This window comes from Leuciscus leuciscus, assembly GCF_965113295.1.
Source record: "Leuciscus leuciscus genome assembly, chromosome: 3".
NCBI classification, from domain to species: Eukaryota; Metazoa; Chordata; class Actinopteri; order Cypriniformes; family Leuciscidae; genus Leuciscus; species Leuciscus leuciscus.
Window position 1 is genome coordinate 57,990,439 of NC_138727.1, and position 12,261 is coordinate 58,002,699.

Below are 12,261 nucleotides of genomic sequence, written 5' to 3' on the forward strand. Positions count from 1 at the left end.
TAACTTTCCCTAAAAGGGACTTTGATTATGTTGTATCACCAAAAGGTGAAGGTCCAGTAACTAAAGTCGGCACTTAAAGAGAATTTAAGACTAACTTCACCTCCATATTGTGAAGCATTTTGTGAAGTGGATTATCAAACAAGTAAAAAAAAATGAGTGGGACTTGTTGATTGGATTGTGGAAAGTCGGCACTGCAAGGATCCATGGGTACTAGTATTGACACTAGTAATTTATTGAATAAAGATGAATTCCAAATGTTAAATATTTAAAGTGAATTTAATATTTAAACAGTTGTATTTCTACACAGCTTAAAAATGTTTAAGTGACACAAATAATAAAAAAAAACCAATAAACAATTAGCTTTACCTATAAGCAAGTATAATCAAACAAGTCACAACTGTTGTGTTCATAGTTAACCACAAGGTGGCAGTGGAATGCTGAAGTGTTGAAGTGCTGTTTGGGGAGTAGAATGAGAGGTGAGATGTTCTAGAAGACAAGTTTGACAGGTGTTAAAATAAAAGAGCATCGAAGGAATTACTTCGGTCTTGCGTTTAATACTTCAATACACAACAAATTGTCGACGATGATTTCCGTGCCTACGCCTGCATCTTTTCTGCCATGCAGTGGAGAGCCTGCGATTCCTTTTGCTACCTGTCGAAAAATGTTCGAAAATGACTTGCTTGCTATAAATGCTACTGGAGACTCATGGCCGGAGGCCAGGAAACGTGCTATTCTACTACACAGTTTGGGGACTGAAGGCCAGAGGCTGTTTTACACGTTTCCTAATACTGGAACTACATTTGTAGAGGCAATGACAGCGTTGGAGAATCATTTTGTTCCAAAGGTTAATGTTGTGGTCGCTGGACATCGCTTCCGCCAGCGTTCTCAACGTGCTGATGAGACCATTTCACAGTTTCTGTCTGCTTTGAGGGAATTATCTTCATCATGTGCTTATGGTGACATGGAAAGTGAAATGCTGCGCGATCAGCTGGTCGAACGATCGTATGCCCCAGCAGTGCGAGACAGACTCCTGCTGGAACCATCACTGACACTTGACACCGCTATTGTTATTGCATGTCAGGTGGAACAAGCACTGTGACAGCACTATATGATCAGGATGAAACTAGGGCTGTCAAAATTGCTCAAAAATGACGTTCGAATATTCCCTCTAAAAAACACACGAATATTCGAACTATTCGAACATCTGGTTGCGCATTTTTTCAATGACGCGCATTACGTCAATAACAGGACAAATTAATACAAAGAGACATACATAACTTGTATAGGTAGTTAATTTAAGTTTAAACATATTTGACAATGTATTACCAACACAAAACCAAGTAAATAAACTAATGGCCAAGACCGCAGACCTCAGTCTCGCTCACTCGCAGGCACTCTCTCTCTCTCTCTCTCTCTCTCTCTCTCTCTCGCGCCCTCGCGCTCACGCTCTCTCTGCTCATAATAACGGTTTAAATGAACAACAATAAGCACATGTTGTGTGCTGATCAAGAGTTTTGTGCAAGCAATTTAAGGTCGCGACTCTTGCCCCAAATATAGCAGGCTTCATTCAGTGATTGAAACAAATGTATTAACATTAATTGAAGTTTTACAGTATAGAACCGACATTGAACGCTCCGAGCGAGCTGTGGTAAACATGGAACTTTTCTGTTTAACTTTAAATAAAATGAGGCACACAATTCCGAGAAATGTGACAACAAAGAACTTTTACCCTGAGGTTCATAAAAAATAAAGTGCTATTAAAAAAGAAAAAGGCTACTTACATTATTGGTGCTTGTATTAAAAAAAGGAAAAACTGACTGCAATTTATTCCATTGTCTTTTAGTGCACTGTCAACTTTCAGCAGTGACGCTGTGCTAGACAGTGCGACTCGTGTGACCTGTCCCTCAAGTCTTGTTTATACTCGACGCGTCCGCACGAGCGCGAATCGCCCCCTATCGTTTCAAAGAATAGTACAACGGCGAGCGCGTCGAGTATAAACGCCTCGTCCGTTTGGGGAGGTGCGCGCGCAGTCTGCGGAGACTCGCGCTGCGGAGACAGGCGAAAGTATAAACAAGGCTTCAGGCAGCGCGCGCGCCCACTCGCAAAGCAGACAGCCGCGCCTCTGCTTCCGCGGGCGTGTTTTTCCATATTCGAAATTCACATTCGAATATTAATTTTCACGTTCGAATTTCTGTTTTTTAAAACTATTCGAATATATATTCGAATTTAGAATATTCGTTGACAGCCCTAGATGAAACCAGTATAGGCGTATTTACACTCTGAATGACACGTGATTAACACTTATGACAGCTCAACTAGTGCAGATCGAGCAGAGGAAGAGTTTTAACAGACAACATTAGACTAAAGGCATACACATTAAACTGAGAGAAACTTTACGTCAGTCAATAAAAATGCTCATGTAATAATGTTTTCAAACTTGGGAATATCTGTTTTCAATAAGTTGCAAATAGATTGTAATGACAAGGAACATGTTCTTAAGAAACAGAGAAAATAATTGCTTTAATAACTGTACTTTAATTTGCATATGCAGACCAACTATCCTAGCTTGTAAAACACTGGAAGGTATTGCAGTAGCAGTGACGTCAAAACAAACTGTGCACTTGATAAACCTCCAATTTACTGATTAAAAGCAAACGGGAAGTTAAATAAAGAACTTTAAACACGCTGATGAAGCAGAATTGATTCATCTGAATGTTTTTATCATGATAACTATTACGTTTTTTAATGTGTCAGTTGCCTTGTCCTTCTTGAATGCATCACATGTCTCTAAACATGGTTAAACACTGTTTCCTCTTTTGTAGGTGAGAAAACCAAATGCATGAACTTTTGACATCAGCATCACAGTGTTGATCACGTGACTTTCATTGAGCGATGGAGAGACGCTGAGGGACGTCACACAGAAGAGGAAGAGGAAATCAGTCCTGTCAGAGTAACGCTTGAGGCCTTTTCACATACCAAATATTTCAGCTCTAGTAATAGAAGTCCTGCCTTCTAAATAAAATATCCAAATTGTAATTTTCTGGACAAACCTGAAATAAACACTTTTTTTGAGCATCAGAAAAAACATTTATGGATCTTTATGGATCATGTAAATTTGAAATATGTTATTAAAATGTGACTTTGGCCAACAGTTTTTCAGGATATTTCGCCCTTCAAGCATATAGGAGTTGGTCTTGCATGAGCGAAAAAGGGTTCCTTTTTCAACAGCAGGAGAGATGTGAGTGTGTCCGTCTACAGCACAGCTATATCTGCCTGAATCCTCTCTTCTGACTGACTGCAGCAGGAGTTCATTGTTTCTGTCTCTTCTCTCAGTTAATGGCTGTGAGTTTCTGTACCAGATGAATGTTGCTCTGTCAGTCAGAGCGCAGCTGCTTTTACATCTCAGATTGACTGAATCTCCCTCTGTCACTCTCTCAGGAGACTCCACCTGAAGATCTGAACACAACACACACATTATATCTAGTGCTGCTGTCATACACTGATTATTATTCAACATAATGCACAGAAGAAGAGATAAACCTCATCAAACTCACCTGTGACAGTAAGAGTCACTCCTGGATCGCCAATCCATTTTCCATCAGCTTTATCAGTGATGAATCTGAAATAGTACATGTGTGAATCCTTCAGAGTCACATGACTCAGTCTGATGGTGCAGTTCTGCTGTTTATCTCCCAGATACTGAAGCCTCTGACTGTATTCAGGGTCATTAGACAGATCTAGAAGCTCAACAGCCCTTAGTATTGGGCCTTTTGTCCAGAACACTTCCTTGATCTGATATCCAGTAGGGTATTTATAAGTGCATCTCATTATCACTGTTGAGTCCTTTAGTGCACAGATGTGTGAAGGACTGTAAAGCCCCTTTCACACAGAGATTCCGGAAAATACACGGATAAAGTGACCCGGGATTTGACCCGGGTTCGTTTGATTTTGGTTCATTCACACTGCCAGTGATTTTCCGGAATCAGAGAGTGCGTTCACACACAACCCGTAAATGCCGTAAAGACACGTGACATCGATGTGACTTGTAATCTCAGCAGCATCTTAAGTTTGCTTATGAGCTGCGATCTCTCTCTCGAGAAACCACGCTTGTGCATATTTTTCTCTGATTCGATCATAAAATTGCGCTTTACGTACCGTTTCACAGCTGGCGAACGATCCCGCGCTTCAGCGTCATCACTACGACACGGCATTATTACGGCTTTTGTTCACACAGCGCGCGTTCCAGGACTGAACACGGCAATGTTACTAGGTCCCGACCCGGCATCGATCCCGGCATAAATCCCGGGTCGAGTTTGCGTTCACACAGAAGGCGCTCTGGCAATTTGCCGGCAATTTGCCGGGTTCAAAGCGCTGTGTGAAAGGGGCTTAACTCACACCCCAATCATCACCAGAAACCCCTGAAACACAGAATTCATCTCGAACAATTTAGCATCACGATTACCAGCCACTTCCCAACCTTTTTCACTGAAAAAGTCTGAAATTATTTTCTTTATTCAAATTAACTGCATCTGAAGTACTTGAGGATGTTGAAAAGCAGAAATAGTCTGACTTACCCGAAATCATGAGCAGCAAGATCAGAGGAAGAGGAGGAGCCATTCTGACTGACATGAGCAGGAATCACAATCACAAAGCCACTTATTTTAGCTTCTGTGAAGGTGAATCTTTTCAAATTCGGCAAGAACAAGTTCAGGTTATTGTGAGATAGTTTTCATGACAGAAAAATTAAAACAGTCTTTAAAAACAAGCTTTTTATGTGAAATATAGGCCTGGTTTTACAGACAGGGCTTGATGATGCCAGGATTAGGACTTAGTTCCATTAGGACATTTGAGTAGCTTTAATAAACATTACTGGTGTGAATCTTGAGACAAAACAATGGCACTGACATATTTATCAGTGCAAGTTGCTTTCAGTTATAACAGCTCAAACATGCATTTTAGTCTGGGACCTTGTCTGTGAAACCAGGGGATAACGTTTTTTTCATATTCCCGGGTAAAACATGATTTTTTTTTTATGAAAATGTTATTTAATCAGTATAGTCAACAAATAGAAATACTGATAAATACTGACAGAGTTTCCATCTCAGATATCAGTAACAATCTAAGAAACCTCCAACCTGATATTTTATTGATGCACCATCTTAACATTTTCATTTTTTTTAAAACATACAGTATGAACACATAAAGATAACAAGGAAAAGTCCTATTTTACTTTTAAAATGTAACGTTGCATACTACAAACAGAGAAATTCCCTTACCGTGTTTCAGCGATGAAACGATGCAGTGAATCAGAGGTTTACAACCATAAGATGAGCCTTGAAGACGAACTCTTTATCTTCCTCTTTACATTTTCCCCCCACTTGCTGCTTCAAAACTAGCTTTGATTAAAACTACTCAAATAATACTTTCTGTAACATAAGAAAATACCTCATCATAAAATGGACAGGGCAAATGAAGCAGCATCCTTCAGAGAAAGAGAACTAGCCAAACGGAGAAAGAAAGAGGAAGTGAAAAGAGTCGAGAACATGCAAAGTTATACACATTTTCAAAGCATTTCTTTAAGACGTGTGTGATTTTCACAAGCAGTGGAACTTTTCATTTCTTCACAGACAGGATTGTTCACAGATACCGAGTTCCTGCCGAGTGAACAAATGCTTGGAATTAATTTATTGAGTTTGATCTTTACTAAAACCCTTGACTCTCACTTGCTCTTTTTTGAGTTGACAAGAGGCCTACAAACTGCATTAAACCTTTATGCAAATCAAAAAAGGGATTGGTTGCAAGCAGAGGGGTTACCAGGATGTCATGTCTGGGGGGATTAAGCTATACTACACACAATCTGTTTTAGTGCAGATCTTTTTCTAAGCCAGTAACCCAGAGACATGCACAGGACCCCTATTATAGGGCTATCACATAAAAGTTAGTTAAACCAGGTCAACATTAATAATATGATGATGACATTATTATTATTATTATTATTATTGATAGATTAATATTGTGAATACTCTTAGTAAAACACATTAAGAGTCTAAAGTTATGAGTGACACGCCCATTATTTTTAGGAGTTTCTCTTAAATTCGCCAGTTAGGAGCTATACTGCCGTGCAAAGGCAAAAGACCGTAACTTCGTTTTTGGTCGAAAATGAGTTATTTATATTTTTGGCACATTCAAGACCTCCTTTATCATGTGGATGAGTATCTTGATTCAATTCCGTTGTTTTTTCGAGAAAATAATGAGTTGTCTTAACAGTATCTTCCAAATGTCTGGGTTAAACACTAGAGGTCCTCAGTTTTCACGGTGTCTATGCATTCTCACTACAATTCCCATGATCCTGTCTGTCACTGATTGTTCATTGCCTTACAGCTGTTTCTCGTCACCTTGTTAACACTTGTGTGTATATATACCCTGTCTGTTTCAGTGTTTGTCATGGAGTCCTTGTATATTGTCCCCACACTTCTGTTGTTATTTTGAGCCTGTTTCTAGTGTTTATCTTTTATGTTTTTGGATTGCCTTTTGGATTATGACCTTTGCCTGGACTGGTTGTGAGTACGGATTACCCTTTAATAAAACACTGCTTTTGGATCTCTAATTCCCTGTGTGTGCGTGTCGTGACAGAAGGACTCCGTCATGCAGAGATCCAGTGGTATGGGGTCTCCAAAATCTCCAGCCACTGAGAAGGGGAAGAAACAGCAGAGGGGGAATTCTCAATCTAAAGAGATTCCTCCTCGTATGAACATCTTTGAGTGTTTTGCACTGTGGGCCTGATTGACTGAGGAAGCTGATTTGAAGAAAGCTTCCACACCCCCTTCAGATCATCCCAGAGAGTCGTTCGAGGGAACCCGGCTGGCAAAGTTTTCTGGGACCCGCGGAGGTCATAGGAGAGGAGGTACTAGAGGGGAGTCCAGGTATCACTCTCCACCTCGATCCTTCATGGAACCTGAGATGGTGAGATCCAGCCCAGACTTCCATCCGCCGCCGATCCCATCCAGAGGAGAAGGAGAGGGAGAGCTTCCTGCACTCCTGACGTCCCCGAACAGCCCGCCGTCTCCCTGGAGGTCGTCCCCGAACAGCCCACCGTCTCCCTAGAGGTCGTCCCCGAACAGCCCGCCATCTCCCTGGAGGTCGTCCCCGAACAGCCCGCCGTCTCCCTGGAGGTCGTCCCCGAACAGCCCGCCGTCTCCCTGGAGGTCGTCCCCGAACAGCCCGCTGTCTTCCTGGAGGTTGTCCCAGAACTTCCCATCATCAGTCCTGCCATGGCCAGGAAGGCTGTGTTCCTTTTTTATGTAGTGGCAGTTCTGCAGGCATGGAGGAAGCAGATGAGTTCTGCTGATCCTGAGACTGTTCACGTCACGTCTGCCGATTCTGAGACTGTTCACGTCACGCCTGTTGACCCAGAGACTGTTCATGTCACGTCTGCCGATTCGGAGACGGTTAAAGTCACGTCTGCAGATCCAGAGACTGTTCATGTCAATTGACCCAGAAACGGTTCACGTCACGTCTGTTGACCCAGAGACTGTTCAGTCCATGTCTGCCGATTCAGAGACTGTGGTCACGTCTGTCGATCCAGAGAATGCTCAGGTCACGGTTGTTGATCTTGAGACTGTTCATGTTTCTGAGTCAGTTTCAGGATCTTCAGACAAAAGGGATGCTGCCGAGCCGGTGTCTGTTTCCGTTCCTGAGCCGGTGTCTGTTTCCGTTCCTGAGCCGGTGTCTGTTTCCGAGCAGGTATCAGTTCCTAGTTCTGAGCCGGGGTCTGTTCCAGAGCAACCGATGTTTGTTCCTGGGTGGATGCCTGCTCCTGGGTGGATGCCCGCTCCTGTTCCATGGCCGCCCGAGGGGCCGTCTCCGCCCTGGCCGCCCGAGGGGCCGTCTCCGCCGTGTTCGCTCGACGGGACGTCTCCGCCCTGGTCGCCTGAAGTGTCATCTCCGCCCAGGCCGCCCGATGAACTGTCATCCCCTGTGTCCATTCCCTCCCATGGTCCTGGCCCTACGTCCCTCCCCCTAATCCCCCACAGTTCCACCTCCCTCCTGGACTTTTGTCGAGTTTTGTTTTCTGTCGTGGAGCGTCTGGTAGCCGCTCCGTAGAGGGGGGGTTATGTCACAGTGTCTGGTGGTTCCCTGGGTTAAACACTAGAGGTCCTCAGTTTTCACGGTGTCTATGCATTCTCACTACAATTCCCATGATCCTGTCTGTCACTGATTGTTCATTGCCTTACAGCTGTTTCTCGTAACACTTGTGTATATATACCCTGTCTGTTTCAGTGTTTGTCACGGAGTCCTTGTATATTGTCCCCACACTTCTGTTGTTATTTCGAGCCTGTTTCTAGTGTTTATCTTTTATGTTTTTGGATTTTGCAGAAAGTAAGAGGCTGGTGAAGTGGGAGAAAGAAAAAAAAAAGTAAACTTTATAGTTACTTACACAATGTGTGTGGTAACTTAGTTGTATGTAACTTAAATGCCTGAAATGCACTATATCAGGGAACGACAACTGGCGGCAGCAATATTTTCTGGCCCGCCGGATTATTTTGGAAGTCCTAAATGCTGCACAAAACTCTTCCACTACTTGAGAAAAGCCGCAGTCGCGCGGCGATTTCACCGCTATCATGCGGCGCGGGATTACATTTTAAAGTATAACTGTGCGTTCACACCGGACGCGAATAGCACGTCAAATTCGCGCCTGCCGCGTCTAGTTATACGCTTGACCACTTTGTCCATTCGCGCGTCAAAAGACGGTAGCGGTCAGAACTCTGGTGTAGGCTACTTTGGACGGAGCGGGCGGTCTGACTGACAATAGCCCACTCCCGACATCTTTTGACAGCGTATCCGCACTTAATTCTGACCACCTGTACACCTATCTCTGAGGAGCTGTTTGGTACTGAAACCATTGTCAGTCAACAACATTCTTTTTTTGCAAGGATGTTTGAAATATTTCGGCAGAAAATAGCCTACTTCATTTGTCAGTAGGGCAATATGATTTTCGTTTATGTTGCTTAGAAATTTGAGTGATAGGCTTTGTCCTATTTAATTTATGTTAGGCTATTTATATTTCATAATTTTTTTCTGTGGCATTTTTTTTCTCTGCTGACAGTACAATGTTAAAATAGCCTAATATTTATATTGACACGAACACAATTTTTGTATAGCATTTATTATAGGCTACTTAATCTCATTCTTGCCGTTAGAGACATTTGAATGTGAGATTATGGAAACGAGATCTAAATTTTGCGGAACCGTCAGGTCGGGAAATAAAGCGGGTGAACACCGAGTGTATTTTAAGTGGTTGATGAATAGAACCTTGTGGGAGCGGGACAGAAAAAAAACAGTCCCGCGCAGAACTCCTTAAACCTTAGGTGTGTATGTGTGTGTCCCGAATAAATAATAATAAAAAAAAAAGGAATAAAGTTCAAAAGTCGGACTGTAAGCAAATGAGTATGATTGCTATTCACACCTTTATTAAAATGGCTGTAATCTGTTACCACAATAGTACTTGATCTGTTTAAAATGATTTCCTTGATATATGCCTAAGGTGTTAAATTAAAAATCAAAATTAAAATTTGTCTAATCCAGTAATTATTTCTTTCTATTTTTGATCTGAGCACAATCAGAAAATCAGAAAACCCATTGTTATTCGTTTTTTCATTTTAGTTCAGGAAATAAATAATGGAAAAACAAGTCGTTTTTCATCTTTTTATTTTTGGTTTTAATTTGAAAAAACGATTGAACGAATGATCCACGGACAGTGACGGACCCATCATATTCCGCGATTATAGGCCTATATAAAAGTATTTAATTTGTATCCATAGGCCTACTCTGTGTAGCTGGCCCGCCATCTACTGGCTAAAAAAAATATTGGCCCACGCCCAAAGTTACTTGCCGACCCCTGCACTATATAATCACACCGGTTTAATCGTACGCATCAAACGGTTAACATAATCGAAACCATATGGTCTTTTTTTAGTATGTGTTCATTCGGTTGTGATAATGAAGTCACTTTCTATTTTTGTTTCTCAAAATAATTATTTTTTTTCTTCTAAACTGTATGCAGGAGGACAGCTACAGTGACATCACTCAGCACATCATTAAAATACTGGTCGTCCATGGTGTTGATGGAGAACTTCAAACATCGAGATCCAATCGATGTATCCATCCTTCTTAAACTCTTCCCAAAAGTTCAAAGATTAAAGGGATAGTTCACCCAAAAAGGAAAATTCGGTCATAATTTAATCTCCCTCAAGTTGTTCCAAACCTGTATGATTTCCTTTCTTCTGCTAAACACAAAAGAAGATATTTTAAAGAAGGCTGGTAATTAAACAGTTGCTGGTCCCCATTGACATCCATAGTATATATTTTTTTCCTACTATGGAAGTCAATGGGGTCCATCAGTTGTTTGGTTACATACTTTCTTCAAAATATATTATTTTGTGTTCAGCAGAAGAAAGAAAGTCATACAGGTTTGGAACAACTTGAGGGAGAGTAAATGATGACAGAATTTTCATTTTTGGGTGAACTATCCCTTTAAAGATGAAGTTGTAGTAAATGCTATGGTATGATAGAATTGTTTAAACATTCAGCTGTTGATGTTTTAATGCATTAAAGTTGTAATGGTATTCTTTAAAGGGTTAATTCACCCAAAAATGAAAATTCTGTCAGTAATTACTCACCCTCATGTTGTTCCAACCCCGTAAGACCTTCGTTCATCTTCGGAACACAAATTAAGATATTTTTTATTAAATATGAGAGCTGGCTCACTCCTCATAGGCTTGTAAGGGATTTGAACTTGCTGGCCCAGAAAATGTATTAAAGACATCGTTAATATAGTCCAAGTGACTACAGTGGCTCAATCTTAAGTTTATAAAAGCGCTGAGAATACTTTTTGTGCGCAAAAAAACACAAAAATAACGACTTTATTCCACTATTCATTTCCTTCTCTCTGGGCCTCGGGTTTTTTCACGTAGTAAAACAGCGTAGCGCATCTGTGTTGTACGTAGGGATTGGTACCGAAACCCGGTATTAAACGGAAAGACCGCTGGATCGTTAAGCTCGGACGTTATCGGTTCTGCTGTCGGTACTAGAGAAATTATTAAAGTACACGTGCTATCTATTATTGCTATTAAGAAATTATTATCTTGCGAATTTAATCTCGCCAGCCACTTCTATATATAATAATATTGAACCATTTGTCTGTGATGCATTTTTGCTAAAGAGAGAGAGAGAGAGAGAGAGAGAGAGAGAGAGAGAGAGAGAGAGAGAGTGTGTGTGTGTGTGTGTGTGTGTGTGTGTGTGTGTGTGTGTGTGTGTGTGTGTGTGTGTGTGTGTGTGTGTGTGTGTGTGTGTGTGTGTGTGTGTGTGTGTGTGTGTGTGTGTGTGTGTGTGTGTGTGTGTGTGTGTGTGTGTGTGTGTGTGTGTGTGTGTGTGTGTGTGTGTGTGTGTGTGTGTGTGTGTGTGTGTGTGTGTGTGTGTGTGAGAGAGAGAGAGAGAGAGCGATCTTTCACGCAAAGCCACGGCGCGCGCAACACAACAGCCCTGCTTAATGAGTGACGATGAGGACAGAACATTCAAAAGGTTACACTTTAGATCTTTGATATTAAACTAATTTTATTTTAGATTTAGATGTTGGCTTCCAATGATTATAAAAAAGAAGATATTTTAGGTGTAACCATTAAAAACTAAAGCCACATTCTCTCCAGCGCAACTTCCTTCCATTCACAGAGCGATGCGCTGTCATTTCTCCCTAAAACTTAAAAGTAACGTCAGAATCTGCACGATCGGTGATTGTTGTAAAATGTAGTCTATACTGTTGCTAAACTGCGGGACGCGTTTGATAATAAAAGGCTATTAAAAGTACCAAAATTGACGCAATAGACGCTGTTCCAAAATGCGGCGCACGCTCCGAAACACACCGCAACGAGACAAGCAACGTATATTTTGGGCTTCGTGTGCGCATCTAACCGATCAAATACACAAATATGTCAAAATGGCCGTCTTGGAGATTCACTTAGCAGTTTATTCACTTAAATACAGTTTATGTCTTAAATCGGCGTAAATAGTTGGGAGAAAATATGAGGCTTAATAATGATTAGATCTGCATTTGGTCTTAAAGAGGCAGCAGTCTAATAATCCTGCTGACGATTGCTCCATTAATGTGAATCAAACAACAAAAGGCAAAGAGAAAATCAGTCACAGCTCTTGAATGATATAAGCTTTAATCTATCTATGATAAACTATGCAGTGTTATTTTACATC

The 12,261-nt window shown here is 41.3% G+C and overlaps 1 protein-coding gene across 1 annotated transcript in view; it reads right to left on the bottom strand.

Annotated features, from left to right (window-relative positions):
* Positions 1-2,515: 2,515 nt before the first annotated feature.
* Positions 2,516-12,261, bottom strand: part of LOC309493846 (sialoadhesin-like) — a 128,619-nt gene continuing 118,873 nt past the window's right edge. The window contains exons 3-4 of the mRNA XM_082163116.1: positions 3,555-4,418; positions 2,516-3,456 (exon numbers count right to left, since the gene is read on the bottom strand). Coding sequence (XP_082019242.1) covers positions 3,089-3,456; positions 3,555-3,828 — 642 coding nt within the window. The 5' untranslated portion in view covers positions 3,829-4,418 and the 3' untranslated portion in view covers positions 2,516-3,088. The remainder of the gene's footprint in view (positions 3,457-3,554; positions 4,419-12,261) is intronic.